This window comes from Cyphellophora europaea, assembly GCF_000365145.1.
Source record: "Cyphellophora europaea CBS 101466 unplaced genomic scaffold supercont1.7, whole genome shotgun sequence".
Lineage (NCBI taxonomy): Eukaryota > Fungi > Ascomycota > Eurotiomycetes > Chaetothyriales > Cyphellophoraceae > Cyphellophora > Cyphellophora europaea.
In genome coordinates this window covers 1523738-1542851 of record NW_008481813.1, presented here as the reverse complement: position 1 = coordinate 1542851, position 19114 = coordinate 1523738, and the positions used below count along the sequence as shown (strand labels likewise).

General features: G+C 53.9%; 8 protein-coding genes and 1 non-coding gene across 9 annotated transcripts; 3 read left to right on the top strand and 6 right to left on the bottom strand.

The window, feature by feature from the left end:
- Nucleotides 1–499: 499 nt before the first annotated feature.
- On the bottom strand, nucleotides 500–1351 carry HMPREF1541_07686 (uncharacterized protein; the record flags this gene model as incomplete). Its single annotated transcript, XM_008722009.1, has 1 exon — nucleotides 500–1351. The coding sequence occupies one exon, from the start codon at nucleotides 1349–1351 to the stop codon at nucleotides 500–502; it is 852 nt and encodes a 283-aa protein (XP_008720231.1).
- Nucleotides 1352–2345: 994 nt separating this feature from the next.
- HMPREF1541_07685 (uncharacterized protein) lies at nucleotides 2346–3365 on the bottom strand (the record flags this gene model as incomplete). The annotated part of the gene is made up of 2 exons (XM_008722008.1): nucleotides 2346–3182; nucleotides 3231–3365. 2 exons carry the CDS (start codon nucleotides 3363–3365, stop codon nucleotides 2346–2348), a joined length of 972 nt encoding a protein of 323 aa, XP_008720230.1.
- Nucleotides 3366–3845: 480 nt separating this feature from the next.
- Nucleotides 3846–5438, bottom strand: HMPREF1541_07684 (uncharacterized protein; the record flags this gene model as incomplete). The annotated part of the gene is made up of 3 exons (XM_008722007.1): nucleotides 3846–3914; nucleotides 3961–4722; nucleotides 4773–5438. 3 exons carry the CDS (start codon nucleotides 5436–5438, stop codon nucleotides 3846–3848), a joined length of 1497 nt encoding a protein of 498 aa, XP_008720229.1.
- Nucleotides 5439–6874: 1436 nt separating this feature from the next.
- On the top strand, nucleotides 6875–8800 carry HMPREF1541_07683 (uncharacterized protein; the record flags this gene model as incomplete). The annotated part of the gene is made up of 1 exon (XM_008722006.1): nucleotides 6875–8800. One exon carries the CDS (start codon nucleotides 6875–6877, stop codon nucleotides 8798–8800), a length of 1926 nt encoding a protein of 641 aa, XP_008720228.1.
- Nucleotides 8801–8878: 78 nt separating this feature from the next.
- HMPREF1541_07682 (uncharacterized protein) lies at nucleotides 8879–10843 on the bottom strand (the record flags this gene model as incomplete). The annotated part of the gene is made up of 3 exons (XM_008722005.1): nucleotides 8879–9164; nucleotides 9307–10700; nucleotides 10763–10843. The coding sequence occupies 3 exons, from the start codon at nucleotides 10841–10843 to the stop codon at nucleotides 8879–8881; spliced, it is 1761 nt and encodes a 586-aa protein (XP_008720227.1).
- Nucleotides 10844–11747: 904 nt separating this feature from the next.
- On the top strand, nucleotides 11748–13283 carry HMPREF1541_07681 (uncharacterized protein; the record flags this gene model as incomplete). Its single annotated transcript, XM_008722004.1, has 2 exons — nucleotides 11748–11793; nucleotides 11845–13283. The coding sequence occupies 2 exons, from the start codon at nucleotides 11748–11750 to the stop codon at nucleotides 13281–13283; spliced, it is 1485 nt and encodes a 494-aa protein (XP_008720226.1).
- Nucleotides 13284–13615: 332 nt separating this feature from the next.
- Nucleotides 13616–13733, top strand: HMPREF1541_07680. Its single transcript has one exon. It is a non-coding gene; the product is annotated as a tRNA-Leu (tRNA).
- Nucleotides 13734–14011: 278 nt separating this feature from the next.
- HMPREF1541_07679 (gamma-glutamyltransferase) lies at nucleotides 14012–16016 on the bottom strand (the record flags this gene model as incomplete). Its single annotated transcript, XM_008722003.1, has 4 exons — nucleotides 14012–15337; nucleotides 15382–15722; nucleotides 15775–15793; nucleotides 15840–16016. The coding sequence occupies 4 exons, from the start codon at nucleotides 16014–16016 to the stop codon at nucleotides 14012–14014; spliced, it is 1863 nt and encodes a 620-aa protein (XP_008720225.1).
- Nucleotides 16017–16673: 657 nt separating this feature from the next.
- HMPREF1541_07678 (uncharacterized protein) lies at nucleotides 16674–18535 on the bottom strand (the record flags this gene model as incomplete). Its single annotated transcript, XM_008722002.1, has 3 exons — nucleotides 16674–17762; nucleotides 17814–18116; nucleotides 18167–18535. 3 exons carry the CDS (start codon nucleotides 18533–18535, stop codon nucleotides 16674–16676), a joined length of 1761 nt encoding a protein of 586 aa, XP_008720224.1.
- Nucleotides 18536–19114: the final 579 nt, after the last annotated feature.

The window sequence follows — 19114 nt, the reverse complement described above, 5'->3', positions numbered from 1 at the left end:
AATGGGTTATGGGTAGAGGTTTTTGGTATCGATCGATCGAAGAGTGACAGAATCGTCTAGGACTGATGGTCTTTGCTCTTGTGGGATAGAACAATGAACGGTGTGATGAGAAGTGATAAGGTTGGCGCAACAAGTTGTAAGCTGTTGGAAGAGAACGTGCGAGGCAGAAGTTTTGTAGTTTGCTGGCGTAAGGTACAAACTTGCCAAGCTTATGTATGATGGCGGGGAGGGTCAACGGCAGGCTGGGTGGCAAGAGCTGTGAATAGAAGCAGGTGGCTGGGGTCCTGTTGTGTGATAACAAGAATGCACCAGATGAAGATGAAAAACCTGAAGAAGTTAGAAAAGTGCACAAGACAAAAGAGGGACAAAATAATCACCTGGAGCTGCGGTGAGGTAGAGCCACCATAAGACGTCATAGCTGTGTAGGAGGGCAACTCCTCGTGTTGCACAGCAACGTTGAAGGCTGAAGGCGTAGGTAGGAAGCTTAGCCGAAGTGGCTTCAAGCAAACTTGTCGTGCTTGCCCTTGACTCGAACATCGAGAATCTCTTCATGGTACGTGCCATTCTTTCGTGCGCGCTTCAGGCGTTTGATTTCGTCGTCTTCGAGTCGGCGGCCGACCGCGTGCTCCAATTCCTTCCGCGAGACCTTTTCGTTGGCCTTCGTTTCCTTGTCGCGTTGAAGGTTAGGTTTGAAGCGAGCCTGCATCTTAACAACCATCTCTGCGGTGGAAGCGCCGGCCTCCGCGTCCCCACGCAAGGAGATGGACACCTTCTTCTTTTCATCTTCCTCCTTGCGCGGGACGTCTGTGGCCGCAGACAAATAGCGTTTGCCGGCTTCGCCTTGGTCGGTTTTCGTGGCTGCTGTCTGAAAGATCCATCTTAGCCTACCTTCATCAGACTGGATGAGGTCAACCGTGAAACCCTCTTCAACACCGCGGGCCTCCCGGCGTGCGCCGAGTATCCCCATCGAGTCGCAGCTCAGGTAGCCGCCGTGGCTACCTTTGAAGCTGATCTGGCCGGTCCCAGGAATCTGGTTTGCTACCCAGACTTGGCGCACGTCGTGAGGCTCGGCTGTCTCTGCATGAGCCTCAACGATATTCTCGAGTTGGGAAGCGAAAACGTTGCCATTCGCATCAGATGCCAGACATGTTGGTGGACTGGTCGGCAATACGATAATGGTTGGACCACTCAGATCAGAAATGGCATCAGGCGTGGTCCAGGAATCCTCATCGAGAGGGGCCCCTTCACCGTCCACGCCGGACGGTTTCGAAGGTGCGTCGCCATCATGATCGCGATGCTTACGCTTCTTGGTCTTCTTGTCACCTTTGAAGCTCAAAGGTTTGACTGGCATGATTGTCCAAGAGCTTGTAAGTGATATGGAGGAGGATGGAAGTCTGGGTGTGGTGAAAATTAGCCCTACCGACAGCCGCTTGAATTTCCGGAAAAACAACGGGCCGCTGACAACAAGACTAACACGAGCCGTCGAGCCCGCTAAGTTCTACTATGGGCCACCCACCTCGGTGCCGGAGTCTTATCAACGACCAACAGATCAAATGCTGCCGCCGTAAAGCTCACTGGCAATAATGAGGACGGCAATCTTTGTGCGTTGTTGCGAGGGTCGGTGTATTTGAGGACCAGCTCACTTACAGCCAGCAGACTTGGCTATTGGGATGCAGCGGTAGCTGCCACAGCGTTATGACCTTCTCTGGCGGCTGTCTGAGAGCTGGCAAAGGTTCTCAGTAAGTGCGCAAGGTGATGCTGCAGGGGTCGTTGTGGTTGGGGGGTAGTGGTAGGGAGAGACGGAACACCTGGGGTGTCAGCTGGAGTTAGACATTTCTAAAGACAAGGTCTGTTCCGAATAAATTACGGACCGGGGTCCGCGAACGTCATCGATCTCAGATTCCGGCTTGAGTGAACAATGGGGCTTCACTTACTACAATGTTTGTGACTAGATCAATTCAAATACAGTGACAGGCGATTGAGCGGATGAAATCGAGCGCCAACATGTAGTGAACGCCCTCAGGTTAGACAGGCAGTGAACTGTCAAGAAACAATATCATTACAAATACCAAACTTCTGTCAGTGAAACCTAAGTCACAAGCCGCCGCCACCAGAGCGGCACAAATACCGTTATATGCCAAGCATTCACTGCCTGTATCGAAGCTCGTGCCTACTACCATCCCCCGAGTACTGGTTAATAAAGGCAGAGTCATGGACTCTCGAGAGCTCTAGAAGATATACGATTCACCATGTGATATGGAGGGCACCCCCCCCTCTATAAGAATGATGCACGTTCCGTATGCTGCGGTCCTGAGGCTCCTTGCGAACCATCAGCGGCTACAAGGTTACTCGGTCTCATCCAGCATATGCAGTAGAGCCTCGGACTCCAGATCGCCCTCCAGTGCAAGCTCGCCATTTGCCTTGAATAGCAAGGGTCCGGCATCGTTGTTTAAGCAGCCATGCTGCTCCTCGTTCCCCACATGCAGCTGTTCGTGGTGATCGTTCCCCACAGGCGTCACCTCGAACACCACATTGTCGACACAGAAACCAAAGTCTTCCACATCCCAAGCCCCCCTGCTCTCGTTGAATCTCAACAAGCTTGCCTGGATTTCTAATATATCGGACCCCACCCCAAACCCTGTGACCTCTCTGCCAAACAGCCCAGGCCAGAGCCGGAAAGGCTTCTGGCGGGCAGTCTGGAACCCAACTCCCAGTTGCGCGCCATGTCGTAATGTAGGCGCTGGCTGTCCGCCCAACAGACCTGGGAATCTATCTGCAGCGTCATTCCCATTGTCCGGAACATCATCTGGTGGTGATTTGAGCATGCTGACGTATATTCCTACAACAACCTGTCCGGGCACTCCTGTAAACTCGCCAGCGGGCTTCAAGTACATTTCTGTCAACTTGAAGGTACGGTCGGAGGGTTTGTGAGGATCAAAAGGGACCGAAGTGTCACGGGTGCTGAAGCGAGGCCAAGGTAGTCCGGAATGGCGGTCAATGGCCGCGAAGAGCGCGTTCGGAGCAGACACAGCGCATTGGACATCAGTCGCATTGATCTGAGCGCGACTGGTGTTGATGACAGAGAAGCCCTGCAGGTAGAGGGAGCTGTAGTGCAGGGCAGGCTGGGTCTTGGAGGTGGGATGCCAGCCGATGCCACTATCGTCGGTCGCTAGATCGTCAAACTAAGGCTACATAAGTCATCTGACAAGATGGGATCGGGTGGAACATACCTTCAGAGATACATTGTATGGCTTAGAGAGGCTGCTGATCGGAACCTGATCTTCTGCAACAGTGAGTTGGGTAGAAGTAAGTAGAAGCACGGCGAGCAGGCCGGCTACTCTGGCTGCGATCTCTTCCATCCACATTGTGCTGAGACACGAGCGAAACCAACTTCCTGGCCCTTGATCAAAGGTAATAACACACCATGATGAGTGTCAGGACTTCTAGGGTTGAATACCCCTGTTGCTGCTGCCTGTCCATGGCCCCCATACACGACCCCGCACTTTCCTTGCTGCTAGACGCAGGCATATCTTATGATAGTCCACCATGACGCTTGGCCAATTGTGCGACTGGCACGTCATGAGAATCGACCCGCAGGTTACACGTCACAGATGGACACTTTCAAAGCCTGTCTATGTAAGCCAGCGTATCGAACCATCAAGTGCCTGGCGCACCTGGTCCATCTAGAAGCGGACGAATTATCGCACGGTCTGACTTCATATGCAATGCCAGTACTGGGTGGTATGTGCCACAGTGGAGTTATCGGGAATTCGACCAGCAGATCATCGCAAGCTCGGTATCGTACTGGCTTAATCTTTTTCATTTCCTGTACCAGAACACTGTAGCTAAGGGGTAGGACCTTTCTCAGGCTTCGCATCGTACTTCAACAAGCAAGATTGATCTTGCAAATCCAGCTGAGGTCTGTCAGCAGGGTTTAGGTGTTGTTTCGGAGTCACTTACCTTGGTTGCCGCCATCAACAATGTACTGTCAGTAATCCGGCCAATGAGACCCAAAATCATCTTTATCCATTCGCGTTGGTCACCAGGCACGAACAAAGCCCCCGAAGCGAGTAGTAGAGGGCATGCCAAGGGGTATATTCGTGTCGCTGTATCTTCGTCCAGCTCGTAGCTCGGGATGGTTGCTTTGGTGGCGCCGAAGTGATATGGAACACTGGCACAAATGTCGTCTACCAAGCCCAGGATCGTCTCCTTGTTGTCAATATAGCCGGGCAGTGAGATTGAGCCTAATGTTTGATCAGGGTGCGCAATGGTTATAGCGCAAACGATAGCTCTATGCAGAAGTCCGTTGACCACGAGTCGAGCACCACGGTATCGATTCCAAGAAATCGCGCACATTCGGTCGTTGTACGCATGGGATGTAGTTGAGTAAAAGATGTTCTCGCGCTTGGGTTTGTAGGGCGGGATATCGATCTTGATGGTTTGATAGTCGTATTCTGGAGGCGCTGTTGTCGACCATGCCTGAAGAGCTATATCGCAGTCGCGACAATCCCGGATGCTTCGAAACAAAGCAGAAGTTACCCTATGGCTATCAGATGCGCTCATGCTCTTGATGTGTTTGAACAGCGACAGCACATCGTGTCTGATGTTTATGGTCTGTATAAGATGGCGATCTAGCTCCAACTCGTGGCCTACCTCGCCGAAAAGGCTACCGTCCTCGAGCCATTCGGGTAAGGGTAACGCTCGGTACAGATTTGATCGAAGCTGTGTCAGGTCAGTTGCTGTCCATTGCAGTTTGATGACGTTTCCCTCACCAGCTGCCTTCTGATATACTTATCGATCAAAAGGCTGCGATCGTTCTTGACTGGACTAAGAGTGCGCATTCTAAGCAGAGCCATAGCACCTTCCTGATGGCGAGATCCTTCTGAGAAGGTCTTGTATGTATCAATATTAGAATCAAAGTTGCATACTTGATCCTGAGGATGGTCAATGTCGATGAACCAAGCATTCACGATCCGGCTCACCTCATATGCTGATAATAGCAAACAGGTCATCAATAGCTCATCCGTTGGCTCAACCACAGGGCTGCAGAGTTCTGCTCTTGTCTCCATTAAGGCATCTGCATACTTTCTCCGGCCTTGTTCCATGACGTCGGGCCGATTCTCCCTAATACCGTAGGCAGCAAGGCTCACTGCCATGGCAGCAAGATTAAAGCAAGTGCCAGGCTGATATGGACCCCATACGAATCCCTGTTTACCTAGAAAGCTCCAAATTCCATTGTCTGGGCAAGATGGACTATCCAAGTAGTCTCGTCGGGAGATCAAGAAAGCATGATCGGTCAGGGCACAGCCCAGATCAGTTGGCACAGGAGTAAGTGGCAGTACAGTCATGGCTTCATCTTCGAAAACATCCTCTGGCTTTGGCATCTGCTCGGATTGACGAAGAGCTTTGTCGGGGGCTGTTGTTACTGGACTGAGCATGTTTCTGCGTGGTTGTCTAGCTCCACCTCGTGGTCTCTTGGATAACTTGTTGCTGGCGTACTCGTTCTCGCTCCGGAACACCAGTCCGCCGGGCTCGCTGTCAAAGCCAAGGCACTCTCGACTGGACCTTCGACATTGACTACATGTCGGTCTCATCTCATCACACTGTGCATCGGTCAGAAGGTATGAATAGCGAAAGCGTATGTTCGGCTGGACAGTTACCTTGATGTGTCGCGCACGACAAGTCTCGCACCCTTGACTTGGGAAAGGCATAGCGGATTGGAGTGGCCAAAAGAAACGAATTGCTTTGCCATCTTGCCCGACGACTGTGGGTAGATGTCTTCCATCTGCGCGGCGCTAAGCGTCGAGTTGAACCTGGCGACGATGCATTCTGACAACGTCTAGAACACTGCTGATCTTCTAGAATCGTGCCGAGGCGTAGGAAGAAAGTCTCAAAAGGGCAAATCTCAGCCCCATAAGGGTTCTGTCCGGCGAATTGCACAGAACGGGTGGGGGTGCGTGTACCAACACTGACCAGAGTTCGCCAACCGGTGAATGCTCTAACTGTCCGTTGACAACACCACACGGACCACGATACCCGCGAAGTCAAAGTATGTAGATCGTGCATTAGTAATTTTCGGGTCGATTTCGCACACATCGGTCTTGAAGAAGTCTCCGAATGTGTTGATCGACTCTAGAATCAAGTGAGAAGCAAAGTCTCTCTGGATACCGACTACCAGGGTTGGTATACCCAGTCCTACGTACCCCGCCTTCCGTGCGGATCTGTATTCAAGTCACAAGTGTAAGTCGGGGTCGGGAACGACATCCTATGGCTGGAGAGGCTTCGTCTCAGCGCCATCGTGTGATATCTGCGGAACATTGCCAGTACAACCTTCCCATTTTGTCATCTCGTTGTTTGTGTCTCTTGCGAATCACGTTGCTGACTCACTTAGAATCTGTGCGCGCAATGCTTGGGTTTGGGGGACTCGGAGCATGCACGGTGGTAACATGCACTTGCACTTGTAACTTCACCCCGTCGATCCGCCCTTTAACGGTTTGGACGAACTTGCCTCACTTGGGTAGTCGCTCTAAGCTTTTGGCTTTCGGCCTTGAGCACGGCCCTGTAGAAGTCCCTGGGCTTCCTCCAAGACTCTAGACGGCCTGAAGTCATTCTGTAAAGTATCGCCGCACCTTCAACTCGATGCTTGACTTGTGACTTAGCACTTATGACTTTGTGCTCCGTTCTGCTTATGCAGAGTTGCTTATGCACAGGTGTTAAGCGATCCGGAGAATCTTGGCACATCGGCACTTACTTCAAGCCTCGGTCACTGTCAGCGTGCGATGCAAAGTCATTCACCGTGACACGCACACTTGGGGCGACGCGGACAGCGTTCCAGTTCGATAGTGCGGACGCCTTGGGCATTTAGATTTCCACCATGTCGGAGCCCTCGAGCAATGCAGAGCACGCATCAGCGGCGAAGTCAGATGCACCACCCCCACCTGCAACTGTCAGCACCGACCGGCCCAGTGGCTGGAGAAGACGTCTGCTTGAAATACTAGGATTCTTCGTTGTTGTTGCCGTTCTTGCTTGGAATCGCTTACCTGACAGGTTCTTCAAGACTGAGCCGCTGCTGGTGGAAGGCTACACCTACTGCCGTTCCGCCCACTTCTCTGCACAATCCCTGCGCAAATTACCTGGCATACAGCTCTTGGGTCTCCATGTAGCTCCAGTCTACAACTATACCGCACCACCAACGCCTGAGAGGATCATTGGTTCGTCACCGTACTTCAAGCCCAAAATTGACGACCTCTCCTTCTGCAACGTGACATATGTCTATACACATCCAGGGTACAACAATCGTGTCAGCGTACAAGTCTTCCTCCCAAGCCTAGCAGCCTGGAATGGTCGCTTTCAAGGTGCTGGTGGTGGAGGCTATTTCGCCGGTCTGGGTGGGTGGCTATCCCCTCCAGCTGTTGCTGCCGGTTACGCTGTAGCCAGCACAGATGGCGGTCTTCTTAGCCCAGACTATCCACCTGGGAATCCATCCGGATGGGCCACAACCGCCGACGGGCTCACCAATTGGAACTACATGCACGTCTTTGGGCCGTTGGCAATCGCCGACATGACTCGTATCGGGCAGGCCATCACACGGCGCTACTACGAATTGGACCGCCCGAACCATGCACTCAAGTCTTACTTCAATGGATGCTCGACTGGTGGCCGACAGGGCCTGATGATCGCGCAACATAACCCAGAGCTCTATGATGGCATTCTTGCCACAGCCCCTGCCGTGGACTATGCTACCCTTCTCCCCGCCGACTACCACGCGCAGCATTTCATGACCGTGCACGACACCTACCCGCAGCCCTGCGAGCTCGAATTCATCACCGCCGCCGCGATCGAAGAATGCGACCCTCTCGACGGCGTTACAGACGGTCTCATCTCGCGTCCCGACCTCTGCAACTTCTCCCCCCTCGCCCGACAAAATACCATTATCCCTTGCCCCGCCGCACCGAACAAGACCACCACCCTCTCCCCTTTCGCCGCCCGCCTCGCCCATGAGATCTGGGCCGGCCCACACTCCCTCTCTGGCCACAGATTACATCCAGGCCTCATGCACGAGACTCCCCTGACGCCCCTCGCCGGCACCTCTTGCAACTACACCACCACACCCCCAACCTGCCACCAAGTCCCTTGGAGCCTCCCCCCACTCTTCATCCAAAACTTCCTGCTCAAAAAGCCCCTCACCGTCGACCCGGCCATCACCCCCGTCACCTTTCCCCAGCTCAGCTACACCGACTTCCTCAACCTCTTCAAGCAAGCCATTCTCGAGTACCGCGGTGTCATCAGCGCCACCTCGCCCGACCTCAGCGGCTTCAGCCGTGCGCCCCAGCGCCCCAAGATGATCACCTGGCACGGCCTGGCGGACCAGCTCATTGCCGCGAACCACAGTCTGGACTACTACAAGTCCGTGCTGGCGCACTTTGCCGATAACCGCGCTGACTATGCGGAGGCGGAAGGGGAGGAGGGAGAGGAAGGTGGTGGAGGCCCGCGGGAAGTGAGTGATTTCTACAGGTATTACAGCGTGCCCGGGGTGTACCACTGCTCGATGGGGCCGGGGCCGTACCCAGGGTCGTGCTGGGACAGTAGAGGGGCGTTGGATCAGTTGGTGAAGTGGGTGGAGGATGGAGTGGTGCCGGAAACGTTGGACGCCGTGAGTGACATCAGGGATGATGTGCTGAGTAAGGGAGGAGATGGGAGAATCAGGAGACCTATTTGCACCTGGCCAAAGGTGGCATCATGGAAGGGTGGTAAGGAAGGGAACTGGTGGGATGTGGAAGGCTGGGAGTGTGTCGACTAATGGCCAGAGAGGATATGGGCCTTACTGAGTGACTATGATAAGTTTGTTCCCAAGGACAATCCGAAGTAGTGGACTGGCTTACGGCATAGCGGCCACAAGCTCGTCAAAGATCGGGGTCCCTAGGCCGGTGACGGCGTCCCATCCTTCGGCAGCAACCCACCCTGCATCAGAAACAACCCCCCGAGACTCATTTCCCCCGATGGAGGTACCGAAACAGCCTGCAGATCCGCCATCAACGATATCTGTAAGACCTTGCTCCAGACTGTACAGCCATGGATTCAAGAATCCTAGAGATGCCTTTCCTTGCGAAGAACGGATGCTGTTGAGATTTCCAACGATGGCAGCCCAGATAGGAGCTGCGGCGCTAAATGGATGTTAGCATAAGTAAGACTTAGACGAGATAGTAATTGACGCGTGCCAAACGAGCAGCGCAAGGCTCTACGGTCAGCAGCCATGGGATGTTCCCCGTACATAGGACCTACGAGCATAAGGAAATGTAGACGTACCTGGTGCCACTGAGCATGTTATCGTTGCCCTTGCTGGTCACCCAGAAGGACCATGACTGAGCTGCGACATCGGGGTAAGCACGGCCTTTTGGCTGATAGAGTTTGTGAAAGCGGCTGCCTGTTGCGTTCAAGTACTGCTCAACGGCGCTCTTCTGGTAGTCAAGACCGTAGAAGACTTCAGAAAATCCACCCCCTGAGAAATACGCGGAGATCTCTGGTTCGACTTGGTAAGTACCACCAACGGCGGTAACCCAGGGACAGGAGGCGGGGAACATGGGCAGAAATTTGATCGTATTCCTCCCATCGTTCGCCAAGCAAGAGTCGCCAGGCCCACCGTCTCCGCTTGCAGCTATGATGGATACACCCCGGGACCCAAGCTGGGCAAAGAGCCGACACACCTGAATGGCGTAGTCCCGAGGTACTGATTGTTCGTTCTCACCATAGGAGTAGCTGATGACTCGAGGTAGTTCGTTGTCTGCGAGGCTCGCCATGTAGTGAAGATGGTCGAGAAATGGCTCATTCGAGTTGAGCTCTGTGTCCGGCTGATCATGGTCGGGAATCAATGGGCCGAGTCCAGGGGTCGAATAGAAGACCGTCCGCACGCCAGGAGCCAAAGACATCGTGTATTGAATGTCTAGGCTAGCCTCCTGGTTATCGTTCTCATCGTCGTCTTGTGGATTCGCGCCAACGGCACTGAAATTTGTGCCCCGTGCCCACGGAGCATAGACACGCGCGAAAGACTGCCAGTCCTCATAACGGGCATACTGATTGAGGAAGCCTGCGATACCAAGGGTGTATATTGAATCCTCCGGTATTGTCGAGTTCTCGAGGCGATAGAGTCCGCGCAGGCAGCCGGGCGTAATTGTGGTGTTGCACAGGATTGGGTCAAAAGTCAGGGCAGGATCAGGTCGGCTCGGTTTAACATCGGCTCCTCGAAAGGAGCTCTTGTGTGGTAGAATGAGGCTAGCGAGGGGCCGCGTCCGAGGAAACCTGGTTGTTGGCTGGATCATTTCTATGTGGCCATCAAGGGGTTTGGGCACGGAGTAATGAGTCGTACGTATGACATCCTGGCCAGTGCTATCGACATAGTGATTGAATGTAGTGTTGAGTAGAGACGTTGCTTGCCGAACTGCAGCCGTGAAAACCAGGGTATTGCTTCTTCTGGTCACCTGACCTTCATCAATGCCGACAGATCGTAGCCACTGAAACACTTCTAGGAGTACAGCTTTGTTTGGATGAAGAAGATGATCGAGAGATTTATGCGTGAGGTATTGTCCGTAGCTGGGATTGCCAGGGGTAGCAATATCGAGAGCTGCCTGCTCAAATTCCGCAACATTAGGAGACGCCAGAGCTAGGTGAAAGCGCAGTCGTTCCTCCGGGGAGGCAGAGACAGTCTGTCGGACATGTCAGCATGTTTCTGTGGCTGACGAAGCTTAGAGAGAGTTAGAGGACTCACCAATGACCAACCCTGAGGATGCTCCACCTCTCTGGCAACAGCGACGACAGCCACAAGGAGGCCAAAGAAGGGCACCAGCATGTTGGTGGCAGTACGTTAGAGATGATTGAGAGAGCAAGATTGGTACATACCAGTAGACAAACATGCTTACCTAGAAGACCCACAGTGAGTGAGGTGACCTACACCTCACATATCATTGCCTCATCACTTCGTTTTGGGGACTGACAATTCGGGCAGCTGCAGCTGATTTTGATTGCATTTCGAAGGCTCATGTCACCTACTGCGGTCGCCCTCTACATTTTCTCCCCACAGGCGGCTACATCTACATCCGCTCACCTCATCTCTATGATCGCTCAGAAACGTGCTCATACGATCTCTTATTGGCGTTGTGGACATCAAGTCTGCGTCAGGAGTCAATATCTCAAGGCGTGCACTCGAGAACGTCGCAGAAACATGACCTGCCCATGGCTTGCGACCCACAACGCAGGTAACAGTGCCGTTTTAAGGGCATCAGAAGGCAGAGCATGTCTCTCTCACCAGTGGAGAGGCAGAAAATGTATGAGAGTGTCCATTTCAAGATAGGGGATGTCGTTAAGATGAATTGGAGCACTGAAGCTCTTCGGCTTAGATGCACTTTTGCAGCCTCTCGGGCCGCCGTAGAAACCGTCAATGCTGCCAAGCCCATCTCGCCCTCATTTGAGCAGCAACCGTGCATCTTGCTTCCACCTTTTCTACCCAGGTAGGGATCGTCTTGAGTAATGTTGCGCTGCGTCCGACTGCGAACTCGAAGCTTTCGCTAGCAGAGGCTACAATACCCCCAATAAACACAGGAGCGGGACGATCCTCCAGCCTACAACGACCATGCCCGGGGACACTTGCACACAGGGGCTCAGCCTTGGGTTATAGGAGCTCTGCAGTGACTGCGCACTCGCAATCTGAGCATCATTCGATCAAAACCCGACATCTCCCGTGAACCCTGTGCAGCATGTCTATCAAGGCTATCTTCTACAGCAAATTCGACCCTCAGCAAGGTAAGCCATGCCGTCTTGGCCTGTGCCAGCCGGCTCAATTCTCACCATGAGCAGGGCCCAAGGTCATCCATCAGGTCCCAGACGATGCCATACTCACGTCGACCGACTTATCACTCTCCACGTCCTCCATTCTACCTCAACCGACTCAGGGGCCAAGCTCGTCCGCACTGCTCTCATTTCCGGCTGTTTCCCGCTTTGTGATACCGCGGCAGTCCTTGTGCTCAAACCTCATCACCCTCATTCCACCCCCTCTGCATCCAGGCCAGCCACCTCTCTTCCTGCTTTCGTACCCGCTTTGCATCCGCTCGGCCAGCTACACTCGCAATGAGTTCATATTCAACTTCTCCATCCTCCTTTCGGACCCGGCCGAAGTCGACGTCCCTTCCTACAAATCCATACTGCTGAAGCTGTCTCATCTGCTGCTTTCACTAGAAGAGCAATCCTTCTACCTCTCTTCCGACCCCTCGGCCCCAAACACCGGCCCCATCTACGCCATCATCGAAACCCTTATGTCCGACCTCAACAACTACTACGAATGCATGATTCCCATCGATGGCTCGAACACGTTACATCTGAAACTGTTCCCGACACTCCCCTCCCCGCCTCCGGTCAAAGCCTGGCACGTTCCCCTTTTCACCGTCCGCATCAGCACCCTCCTGGACGAGAATTGGGATCTCACCATGCAACGCATTATCCCCTATATCAACGGCGTGAACTCCCTCGCCCGGATCGCCGCCCTGGCCGATGCCGATCTGAAGCTCACCAAAAAATGCATCAAGCACCTGCTATACTACGGCTGCGTCCTACTGCTCGACATCTTCAGCTTCAGCAACATCTACGCCCCCACCGCAGACTTCACCTCCTTGATCGTCACCAACCAAGACATGCAAAAGGAGTGCGCCCGCTACGTCAACATCCGCGGCGGCAAAGCCGCCGAGGAAGCCATCGTCGACGGCTCCTTCAGCCGCTCCAAAGCCGGCGACGCCGACAACGACGAAGACATTTGGCCCCTGACCGGCCGCGGGGACGTCGTAGACGGCGTGGCCATCGTGCAGCTGTTCGCCGCCATGCGCCAGGGTCTGACGGTGCGCGAGTGGTACCGGCAGAACGCAGACATGCTCGCGAGCGTAGACCTGCGACGCTTCGTCACTTTTGGCGTCATCAAGGGCCTGCTGTACCGCGTCCACCGCTACGCATTCCGCGAAGGCAAGACGTCACGCTATGGCAACGGTGGGGGGGGGAGCGGTGGCGGCGGCGACCAGACCTTCAACAGCACAGAGTACAGCAACGGCCTCGGGGGGCGCGACCACGGCACGGCCAAGTATGATGAGGAAGAGGCATCGGCGGAGCTCAACAAGCGCCTCCTGCCGTTCCTGGATGGAACGCACTGCTTCGATGAGATGTGCACCGAGCTGGAGATCAGCGAGCGCGAGCTGACCGAGAGGTTGAAGAGCGGTGAGGTCGGCGAAGTAGCGATAATATCTAAATAAGATGGAGTTGGAAGGTGTGATAACCATCGTGACATATGCACGTGTGTCCTTCTGCCTTCAGACTCCCGCGTTGGTATCTCTATCTACTGTCGATCTTCGCCGGCGCCGATTCGCCCAATGAAGCTTCTCCCCAATCGGCCCCTAAGAGACGCCCGTCATGCCCCTCGCGCTAACCCTAGATCCCGATCTTTCCAGGCCCACATTGAATGCGCTATATATACACTACATCCCAAGATTTGGCCCAAAATGGTGCCCTTTTCGCGCACACATTTCCCATCCTTCCTTTCAATTCAATCCAATTCCATCGCGACCTATCTATCGACCTATCTACAGGGAGTTTGGCCGAGTGGTTCAAGGCGGTGGATTTAAGTAACCCTGATTTCTGTCTGGAAACGGGTGAAAACCTCCACTGGACGCAAGTCCGCGTGAGTTCGAACCTCACAGCTCTCAGCAATGATGCGAAAAAGTGTTGCGATGACTTACTTTTTCTATTTTGGGGGGTCTGCCGAGTTGGATTTTTGGCAAGTTGATCTTCTGGGATCGGCGGGCAGAGATGCGTCATTGATCGGTGGGCATTGAGTGAGGGGCTCGGTCTCGGGCTCGACTGCCAAGGCGACAACAGGCAGTGGTTTCTGCGTGTGCATTTTGAGAGCATGAACTGGAGTAGCAAATACAAACACGTTGCATCACTATCGTGTCGAGACTGGCTTCGCATCGAATACATGATTCTACGCAGGCATAGCACATCCATCGCCCCTCATGTCGCTACCAGCCGACCATACTCTCAATCCAGTCTCCTCGTCAATATGTCGTCTAATGATCTGACCTCTGCCGAACATGCTTCTGTCCCAGCCATACAACATTTCCACCTGGTGACCCATCTTTTTTAATCCCTGGAAGACCTCATCTGGTATGCCTTCTTCCACGTACACGGTCTGCCCACCAGTCTTGCCATCACCTTGGTCCGGCATGCCCGCCCCAACGCATATGCGTGGCGCGTCCAGAGCCTGCTGTGGATTCATGCCGAACACTTCCATGTTGAGCAAGGTCTGCATGTGCCCTTGAGGCTGCATATAGCCACCCATGACTCCAAAAACTGAATGGAGCTCTCGCTCGTCACTCGACTCGGAACCATGCGTCAACATGCCTGGAATGATGGTATGGTATGGGCGCTTGCCGCCTTTGTAGAGATTGGGGTGATTTTCTGGGCCGAGATCAAACGTCGATCCACGGTTCTGCAGTGTGAAACCGCAACCTTCTGGAACAATGCACGACCCGAATCCGGAGTAGACTGAGTTGATGAAGGACATTCCATTGCCCTCTTTATCCGCCACGGCGAAGTACACCGTATCACTGTTGGTTTGTGCTGGCGATGGACTTGGCTTGCCGTATGAGTGGTTGCCAGACTTCTCCTTGTCGAACAATTTTGCCCTCTCCGCCAGATATGTCGGGTCGATCAGCTCGAGGGGTTTGACATGAGAGTGTTCTGGGTCAGGATCGGTGACCCACCACGCCGCATCAGCGAAGGCGATACGCAGCGCCTCGATGACAGCGTGCAGATATGTCACACTGTTGTGATCTTCTTGGGCGAAAGGGAGGATCTGCTTTGTGCGCTCCAACTCCTGAAAGATACCGAGTGCCATCAGGGCTACGATACCTTGACCGTTGGGCGGGTGCTCCCAAAGCTCGATGTAGCGATTTTTCAGTCCTACCGCTGCAGGATGGCCGGGAGCTCCAGTCTTTTGTCCCGTGAAACGTATCGAGATTGGCTCAGGCTCTTCAGACCCTTTGTCAAGATGGTGCTGAAGATCAGACAGCTCCATATGAGCTCCACGCTGCTTGAGAACGTCAACAATGCTTTGGCCGATTCGACCGCTGTAAAACCCTTTCTTTCCCTCGGCTGCCAGCGTACGGAACGTTTTGCCCAGGTTGGGGTTGCGGAAGATCTCTCCGGCGCGAGGAGCGCGAACGAAGTTCTCCGCATCCTTGTCCCGTTTCAATATCTCCCGGAAGTTTGGTGAGGCATCGCGGATAGCCTGTTCACCCTGAGCCCACTACTCGGTGTTAGCGGTATCGTATTGTCATCGGCTGAACTCACGAATTTGGCACTGAACTCGCTGACCGGGAATCCGTTCTCGGCAAGCTCGATAGCTGGCGTCAGGACTTGCTCCAGGGTCACCTTGCCGCTGCCGAACTTCTCAAAAGTGTCCACCCATCCAGCTGCAGCACCCGGAACGGTGACGGAAAGAGCTGAAGAAGCCGGTATCTTGCCATGATTTATTTCGAGCTCCTTTCGGACCTGCTCCGCCGTCGTATTCTGCGGAGCTCGTCCGGAGCCATTGAGAGCGCGTATTGACTTGGTTTTGTGGTCGAAGTAGAGACAAAACATATCTCCACCAATACCCGTCATAGCCGGCTCCGTCACATTCAAGGCCGCAGCTTGTAAACATCAGTATGAACACACTCGCAAACTGGCCGGAGCTCGACCTACCCACAGCAACAGCTGCGTCCTAGTCATGTTAGCGGATGGACGACGGCAAGCCAGGAAAAACGTACCGCAGCATTTCCACCCAGCTTGAGAATCCTCTGTCCAGCTTCCGAGGCCAACGGCTGCGTACACGCCACCATCCCACCCGTGCTGTGCACCACACTCCGCCTGCTCGGGAACGGACTGAAGACCGAGTCGGGATTAGGGTGAACCGCTTGCGCGGAGAGTTGCTTCACGGGTGCCATGATCAATCAACAGGATGAATGACACGACGACGCTTGTCGCCAACAAAAACTGCAAATACTAGAGATCTGGACTGCGACGGAGAAGGAGGATGAAAGACGGAAATGTAGAATGGTTCGCGTGACACGCGAGATATGATAAAAGCAGTATAAAAAATTATCTAATCTCTAGAGGGGAGACCACATAAGTCTTGACAATGAAAAGTATCGCGTAACTGCCGACAAGGTCACAGATGGCCCGACCCATAACGAAACGCGCCTTCCGGATGGCATAGCGTGGACGGGCAACTCCTCTCTCCAAGAAGGCAGGTGCTAATGACGTGGACGGAGATGCAGTTTGTTCTCCTGCCTGAACGAACAGGTGGATGGCGGAGGTGGGGAGAAGTCCTGGGAGGAGATGTGCGGTGCTTGATTGTTTAGCCGCTGGTGTGCCCCGCCGCTTGAGGCCGTTTCCTGGAAGCACGCTCCCTCGGACCAGGGATTTTGGTGCAGGTGGCTGAACGAGGCTCAACGCTGTGGCGGGATCATAAGAGTCAAATTGGTCTGTCAGATATTATATGCAACATACTCCTGCCAAACACCTCGCCCGGTTTCCCATATCCCAACGCCAACGCTGAACGCTATATTCTGGATCCGCTCGACGCAATTATGTTCCTTCACTCACTCTTTCGCGAATCTGCTCTTCATCCTCAATGTCTCGCCATACTTCCACAACATGAATGGGGCTGGGATGCCAAACGCAATGGCCACAAAACCCAGTAGACTGTTCCCCCACCCTAGTCCCAGACTCTCATACATCTGTCGAGCAAACAATGGAAAGCCAAAACCAGCCAGTGACCGTAACACAGTGACCGAAGCCACCGCAGATGCCGCGTACGTCGAGTAAGTGTCGACCAGGTATGTCTGGGTACACTGAAAGCTCGCGATTGTCCCCGCAGCAAACAGCGCCGCGCCGATGTTGGGAACGATCCAATGGGTGTGGTACTCGGCACTCCAGCCGTAGATGAATATGCCAGATGGAACGAGTATTGCACCTGGCAGGATCATCGGTGCCCGAAACTCGGGCTTGCCAACTCCATTGTTCTTCGCTTTGAGACGACGATAGAGGATATCGTTAATTCGAGCCACGGTCTGCGCTCCTGCGAAAAAGCCTATTCCAAGCGAGGCATAGTTGAGGCCGCCTATTCCAACGCTCTGACCATAGACTGTCTCCCAGACGGTAGGATATGTGGTGAGCACAAGGTACATAAGACCGTAGATGAACGCCATGTACAATGCCAGAACCTGAATGATTGGTTGCGTCCCCAGGAGTCGAAAGGGACGTCCAAGGCTGACCTTCAATACCTGGCCAATCGTTCGGTCAGGAGTCTCCCATTCGGTGTGATATCGGTTATTGCCCGTCTCCTCGCGGATCTTCTTGGCTCGCCACGCGAGGATGACAGGCGCAAAAGTTTCACGCAGAAAGATGACGCCAAAAACTTGAATGATGACGGTGAGGATGCTCGTACTCCAAAAACACCAGCGCCAGGTTGTTTTCTCGGCGATCCAGCCTCCGGCTATAGGGCCGACAGCCGGGCCAAGTAACGGCATAAGTGAGTAAAGTCCAACAGCTTGTCCTCTTTGCTCGGCTGACCAGCAGTCACTCAGGATACCACCACCGATTGCTAGAGGAGCGCTGCCACCCAGACCCGAGAGGAAGCGAAAGGCTATAAGCTGGCCGGTGGATGTCGCGAATCCACAACCTATGTTCTGCGAGCTACTCAGAGCTGCACGGAGAGTAAAAGAGGGGCATTATCTTACAAATGCGAGAAAGAACAAGTTTGACAACTGCAAAACAATGCGACGGCCGTAGATCTCCGAAAGCGGCCCCAAGAAAAGCGGCCCGATGGCATAGGCGAGGACGAAGATGGATATCAGTAAGGACAGGATGGTCGAGTCGGAAACTCCTAGGTCCCGACCAATCTGTGGGAGAGCCGGGGCAGACATAGAACTTGACGTAGGAGAAATGAACGTGAAGACAGACACAATGAGTGTAGCACCCCATTTCTTCTTGAACGTCCAATTCTTAGGATTGTCGGGGTCTATATCGTTGTCCCAGGTGACCTGTGAGCAGTCAGTAGGCTAGTCGCGAGTCTGATGGCCTCAATGCTTACCAGATAGATGTCTTTCTCTCGGTCGGATCTCCTCGACCTCGTGCTCTTCTCCCTTGTCAACTTGGATCGACCCCTCTCCAGGTCGAGGTCGCTCTGGCTGCGGATTCCATCCCGGTCCTCATCAACCGAGGCTAAATCGGCCTTCTCCTCGTCCGTGGTGCTTCGAGAGACGGGCTCATTTTCGAATTCAGAATGAGCATCTGGATTGTAGTGATGGGCGCCATAGTCGTCGATGAAATGTGCCGTGATCACTTCACGAAGCTCATCCTCAGGAGCGGATTGTGATCGCTTGAAAGACCTTCGCTGAGACGAGCTGGCTATAGGTATAGGGTCAGGATTGGTCTTGGCTCTTGATAGAGATGGGTTCATGTTTGGTCCGAACAAGCTTATGTGAAGATCGCGCTAGCGTATGGGCCGGCGAGATGGAATCATTATATACGATTCTAGGTGTGGCTTATCGAAGAGCAGGGTTCATACGAACCAGTAGGAACAAGTAGCGGATATAAAGCAATTTCCGTGCGGTGACACTTACACAGGGAAAGCCATTGGCCGGAAGAATCAGTTGGGAAGGCGATGCGAGTGAGAATTGCGACGTCGCCACTGATCATGCGCGAACTCGGCAATGGCGGCACGCGACACACGCAGTAGCGTTTTCGGTGGAGGCATGGCCGCTCCTCAAAGCCCTTCGACGGTGGCAGTCGATGGTCATGCAGCGTGCCGTACTCTGAGGGCTTCGATGGGTGTGCAGGGTCGAACTGATGTCAGATCAAGCGACCTGGGACGGTTCGTGAACCGGGCACACTGTGAGTGCAGCGTGGTGGGATTTATGCCAAGCAGCAAAAGTACAAGACGGTCCTGATACCCCTCCTCCGATACCCGGGGGTTCGGGGTGCGGCTTCGGATGCATGGTGCGTTTGCACTGCCTGATGTTTTGGAGCAGGCCTCGGC